The sequence below is a fragment of the Haliotis cracherodii genome, unplaced genomic scaffold (assembly GCF_022045235.1).
Source record: "Haliotis cracherodii isolate W230 unplaced genomic scaffold, xgHalCrac1.p SCAF_4, whole genome shotgun sequence".
Taxonomy (NCBI): Eukaryota; Metazoa; Mollusca; class Gastropoda; order Lepetellida; family Haliotidae; genus Haliotis; species Haliotis cracherodii.
In genome coordinates this window covers 22,554,117-22,560,411 of record NW_027266297.1, presented here as the reverse complement: position 1 = coordinate 22,560,411, position 6,295 = coordinate 22,554,117, and the positions used below count along the sequence as shown (strand labels likewise).

Sequence of the window (6,295 nt, the reverse complement as noted above, 5' to 3'; positions counted from 1 at the left end):
TAGTTTACCCTTCCAAGACGCTGCAATTCACCTACTAAAAAACAGTTCCAAATTACCATTGACCTCTACGTCTATCCGTAGAATGTATAGGAAATAAAATCAAACATATTCTCTCACGGTCCTGCAGTCCGCATATTATCAGGAATGTTACTTCTAACAAAGAAAAACTACCGTATATTGTATTAATATGGATGCGATGTGACAGATGTTTTCCATATAAACGCTGGCCTAAATATTCTGATATTCGCGTTGCCCGGATCATTGTACCGTTATTTATTATTGCTCGGACTGCACGCGTGACCTCGTGACCCCTATATGACAGCTCCATTGAACTGAGCAGCATTTGACAAGGGCAGGGTCGCGAGTCCCGTTATTGATCTCGCGACGAGAACGGCAAGAAATCCCCATAGAGAATGTCAAGGCCTTTGTCTGAAATTCCTTGTTAACAAAAATGGCACAGCACAGTTTTATTCGCAAGATAAATCATTTGTGACGATTGTTTCACATCTGTTACATTTCTGTAGTGTTTTGTAATTGTAAACTGAAGTCGAATGAAACTGAATATGAGAAACGTCGTATTTCGTGTAATTGTACTGCAGATAATGACAAAAGCCTTTCGTGTTTACTCCTCTGTTGTGAAAAAGGGATCCGATATTTGTGATTAAGGAGTACATGTATGTGAAAATAAACTAACTCTGACATGTCTCCCAACTCCATGTATACATGCCCCATGGGTATATCAAACGTGCCAATGGACTTCACGCTAGGGTAGACACGCTTCGCACGGTGTCAGTGTAATATTGGTCTAATTTAACTCCACATTATACTTGTTTGACTTCAGCAACATTGCAATTTGACCTATTGTTAATACAAAACTCACGACCATCAACATTTTACAATTCTTCTTGTGAAAATGGCACAAACGTTAACTTCGAACAATCGAATTCAAATGGCGAAGCGCCCTTGTGTGAGGCTCTGGAGGAATGGGCTGACCTACTTGAGTACAAATATACATATGTACTGAAGTCAAACATGCGATGTGGGTAAGCGTTGGAAAATAACGACATACAAACAGATTTAAACTTCGATAACTTTTAATTTAGTGGGTGGAATGATTATATATACACAATGAATGAAATGACATCGTATCTCGCACTTGAGACACCGTACATTGCAAAGAATTCAAGAAACAAAAGCACCTCTGAATCTCAAAGTCTTGCATATGTACAAATGTACAAAAATAAAAATATCCGTACTACATGGTACTAACTGACAAATCGAACCGTTCAACGGTTCCAACAACATCAACCAGTTCTCGGACAGTTGAATCCGAGTCTGTCACCGTACCAGGAGTCATGTCTGAATATCACATCACATTTTGGCCATGGAAAGCACTGAGAATTCTGTCCCTGCAGTTTATAAGTCTTTGATCTCTGGAAACACATGTCAGATCTTAGAATGAGATGTTTTGTGTCATCATAATTTGACAGCCGCTGTTGACATGGTCAATTATCTGCCTTTTCAACTTACACACTTGGTCTCGGAGAGTTGTGGCAGTTGTAACAAGATCGGCATTTTGTCCCTTCAGATCTTTGACACGGTCCTCCAAACGTGAAATTCTCTCAAGTTTCCTCGTTCGGCACTTTCTTGCTGCAACTCGGTTTCTTGCCCTCTTCCTCTCCAGTTTGATTACCTCTTGGTTTTCCATGTTGATGGGAGAGAGGGGAGGCGTATTTTCAATACACGGGACAGTTTGTGGCTCCTCTTTCAACCGAGGAAGAAGTATGTCATTGTTACTCACAGACTTCAATGAACGTGAAGCAGACGACACAGTTAGTCCTCCAGGCAATGAGGTAGTAGTTGTCAGTCCCTGATTTGTCGTGGGGACTGAATTGAAGGATGAGACAGAGTTCGAGTTAGGGGCGAAGAGTGCCACACACCCCTTCGAGGTCTGGGGTAGCGACTGACTAGAAACCACACCCTTGCCTTGAATAGTGATAGGGATATTTTCTGTCTGGTTGGGATCGTGAAGTTCGGCCAAAGCATCCACAAATCCCCTCGCATAGGCTTCTTGCTCTTCTGTGACAAACTTCGGGAAAATAAACTGAGTTGGTGTCGGCGTCGTGGTGACCATGCCGTTTGCCTGAATGATCATCTTCTCAAGTTCAGGCGACGCCAGTTTTAGCATATTTAGGTCGGGAGATTGAAGCAAACTAAACTTCGACTTCTTTGATCCTTCGGAATTAAAGTCCAATTTCATGTTCTGCTTCAGCCTGTTCACGGCATCTCGATCCCCACTGCCGGAATTTGAAAACAGTCCCAGCGATGAATTTATTTTTCTCTTCATAGCCTGTCGCATTTCCCTCGCCGCATCGTCGGTCTCGTAGAAATTAGTTTCCATGATGAACACACTTTAAAACAGTATGACTGGGGGCAAAAGTTTCTTTACGTGAACTTTACCTCTGAAACCGTAATGGTCTCAAGTCAAGTGAACAGTCGTCTTGATATCGTGAAAGTTTGAACACACTGACTCGCTGTGATCGTGAGCACGGTCTTTTCTAACCTAAACGTGGAGAAGGTCTACCGCCTATTTAACAGATGAGTCACATTGCTAAAAATAGAATGACATCACTGAAGTGAAACCCCATTGGCTGCCGATGAGATCATACAGCACGTGACATATCCTATACATTTACAATGTGATTGGTTGGTTTAGAAATAGAACATTCGAAAGGCACCATGGGATATGTTTTTGGTGACGTAGTGCACATACTTCCTTATATGGAAGAGGGATTTCCCTCCATCTTGGGTAAAGGTCGTACTGAATGAACTTCACCCTGACACGCCGTAACAGCATTACAATCGAGGGGCTCTCGGGGATTTGTTGGTATAAAAACACTGATCGAATGACAACGTGTATGTTCTCTTGCATAAATCTATTTAGGTCAGGGGCCTAAAAGCTTGTAGATCTAGTTGAATTTGAGATTTACATTTGTGAGTTTGTGTTGACGTTTTGAACATTACCGTCTGCGATGTTTATCGTCGACACTTATACTATATTGACGATGTCGGCCTGTCATGTAGTTGATACCAACCGTATCAGTATCCAACTTTACGACTGTCAAAATGCGATCGATGTAGTTTCTGGTAAACATACGTTCAACAGGATTATACCTAGATCTATGATCTTGAAAATATTGAGATACGTAACAAATATTGACATTAGTTTTGTATTTGACAGTCTCGTATAAACAAAATGTGATTATGGAGAGACATGTACTTGATTGTCCTTCCCATTATTGTGGTCCTAATAACACTTTTCTGAGAATGTGGTCAAATCCTCCCATAGAGTCAGACCCTCTCCACAACTATTTTACATCTGTCATTAGCATAATTAAGGCCAAAATAATTTGCTGTGTTAGATTTATGCAGTTGATATCTTTAACATTGGCTTGACTCCTTGACTTTCATTGGTATCCTCCCAAGTGTCTTAGGTGCCATTTGTCATATGGTTTAAAACATAGGTTATGGTTAAATTCATTAGTTATCACAATGCTGATACCTACACCGCCCTACATAGTATTTACAATGCCTGTGTTAAGTTACACCCCTGTTAAAAATTGTATGACGTCCGAAAACCTATGGTCTGACAATACATATATATTACAAGGGACAACATAATGCAGTCACATTGGTGTTACATAGCATGAATTCTAGCCGTCAACAGTGGAAAGATGCCTTGAACAGTTTGTTTAAAAATCTGTTCAAAATTAAGAATGAAAGTTGAGGGGTTTGTGTCATAACCCCAATGTAAACAGTTAAAGATTTATCAAACCTTTTGGACCCCAGGACCCACATTCATTTTTTAAAGTTATATGTACACTCAAACCCTCTTGTCTTGAGCTCGGATGTTATTTTATCACTTTATTTTAAACTCACAGTCTGATACTGGCAAACTCTTTTTGTATTTGTGATACTGGATGTATCAAATTCGTGGGGGTCTCAAACTCTGGTTATTGACCCAAGTGTTAATGATGGGTTATAGCGAAAACGGCACCTCAGCAAAACGTCACCGATTGGCGAAAACGGCACCTCGACTCGAGCGAAAACGGCACCTTGACTCGAGCGAAAACGGCACCTTGACTCGAGCGAAAACGGCACCTTATTAATTTTTTTTACCTTTGTCAAATAAATGATATTAAACTTACATTGTAACTTGCAAGCGCCAATAATTGTGAGATGTTAAAACAAGTTTTATTGAAAACACTATACGCTTTGAAGTTTTAAGTACCAATACTCAATTTAAGCTGAAACTGTATTTAAGAGGCCAAACATGATGCTGTCAGATCACAATTATTCACAATGGCCTTTCGATTACTACAAAAATCGTTGTTATCGTTATTAAAAACAGAGGTGCCGTTTTCGCCCGACTCATAGTAGCCGTTTTTGCCAAATGCGGTGCCGTTTTCGCCAGAGAAATCGGTGACGTTTTGCTGAGGTGCCGTTTTAGCCTGCAGTTAGCCTGTTTAGTTAAAACTTAGACTGATAGTGATATGTGTTGTACCCGTGAAGATCTGGGGTAGAATCGGTCTTCAGCAACCCATGCTTGCCATAAAAGGCGACTTGCTTGTCCTTAGAGGCTACTTACGGGATCAGGTGGTCAGGCTCGTTGACTTGGTTGATGCATGTCATTGTATCTCAATTGCTTGGATCAATGCACATGATGTCAATCACTGGATTGTCTGGTCCAGACTTGATTATTTACAGACCGCCATCATATAGCTGGAATATTGCTGAGTGCGGCGTTAAACAACAAACAAACTAACAATTATATGTTTTGACCTCATGAACCACTACCTGTATTGGTCTTTTTCTGTATGTAGATTGGAAAATATAAAGAGGGGGATGGGGGCATCTTCCTGAGGCAAGGGAGTTAACCGAATATAAAAGTCCAGTTTCCACCCTTGCCGAACAGTTTTGACCAATCATTTTCCACCTATCCCGTTACTTTCATTTGCTTCAAACATTATGGCGTGTAAGACTAATGATTGATGTATTTCCAAAATAATATATACCTCCATACTGTTCTGGAACAGTGCATTCTACTCATATTTATTTTGCCACATATTGGCGAATATGCTCTTTACAGTCGATGCCAAAAGCTTTTGAATCTACTAACCCGAACCTGACACTCTGCATCATTTGCAGCAGATGTTAAAGTTAATACTTCTATTAGCAAAGCTTACTAGATTGAAGGGAATTTATCTCTACTAGAGCTACGGCATATATATATTTACAGTCAGTCGTCATACAGCTGGAATATTGCAACTCATGCTTGTAGCAAGGGGCAACTAACTGGATTGGGGGTGGGGGAGGGGGCAGAATCACTTACTTGGATCATGCATGTCATCCTATCCCATGCCATCCCATCTAGATTGATGCTCATGAAAGTCAGTCACTTGATTGTCTGCTCCAGATTTGATTATTTACAAACCATTGTCATATAACTGCAATATTGCTGAGTATGGCATTAAGCAACAAACAAAAGAAAAAACTGGACTGGAAGATTTTTATTTGTCTTTGAGGCAACTAGACAGATTGGAAGTTGAAACAACTACTCACTCTGAATAATACAGGTCTATTACCGTATTTGACGTAATAAGCGCCCCGCTCTAATAAGCGCCCACAGCGATATTTGCTAGTATATTGGCTAGTGAACAATCCCAATTAGCACCCCTTCCAATTGATCAATGTACACAAGACTTATTAATTCGCACATAATATGTGTGTTATATGCATCCTTAATCACGGAAAATAAATTTTGGAAAAATATATCTGTCGTATATAAACATTTCAGGCTGTCAGCAAAAAACGCGAAATTTACGATCTTTCAACTCTGTTGTTTTTTACCAAAATAATATTCTGAAAAGAGCCCCCTATTTCTATTTTTGAGAGCGCCCTGGGAGCTTACTATGTCAAATACGGTACTTTCCTTTTTAGGGATGGTTGCTTGCCCTGTCTCACATTACTTATCTATTTTGAGGCATTGTATGTATGCAAATAACATGAAACTGAATCCTTTTTTTATATGGTGTACATTCTACGGTTAGGATAAAGTGTAGCATTGCAATTGTAATCCAATCCAAAAGTCCAGTTGCTAGATTTTGTTAATAGATATGTATTTGAAGTCAGTGAGAATTTGGTAGCCAGGGATTTTAGATAAGGTAACTTTTGCTTCATAATCAGTTCTGGTTGACTTGCTGAACTGATTTTGAGTTCAAATCAGTTTCTGGAA

The 6,295-nt window shown here is 39.9% G+C and overlaps 1 protein-coding gene across 1 annotated transcript; it reads right to left on the bottom strand.

The window, feature by feature from the left end:
• Positions 1 to 1,076: 1,076 nt before the first annotated feature.
• LOC139479779 (transcription factor Jun-like) lies at positions 1,077 to 2,576 on the bottom strand. Its single transcript, XM_071262651.1, has one exon. The coding sequence runs from the start codon at positions 2,399 to 2,401 to the stop codon at positions 1,454 to 1,456; it is 948 nt and encodes a 315-aa protein (XP_071118752.1). The 5' UTR covers positions 2,402 to 2,576; the 3' UTR covers positions 1,077 to 1,453.
• Positions 2,577 to 6,295: the final 3,719 nt, after the last annotated feature.

What these genes read in the sequence shown, in the direction of transcription:
- LOC139479779 (XM_071262651.1), bottom strand. Translation starts at nt 2,401, where the DNA reads ATGGAAACTAATTTCTACGAGACCGACGATGCGGCGAGGGAAATGCGA.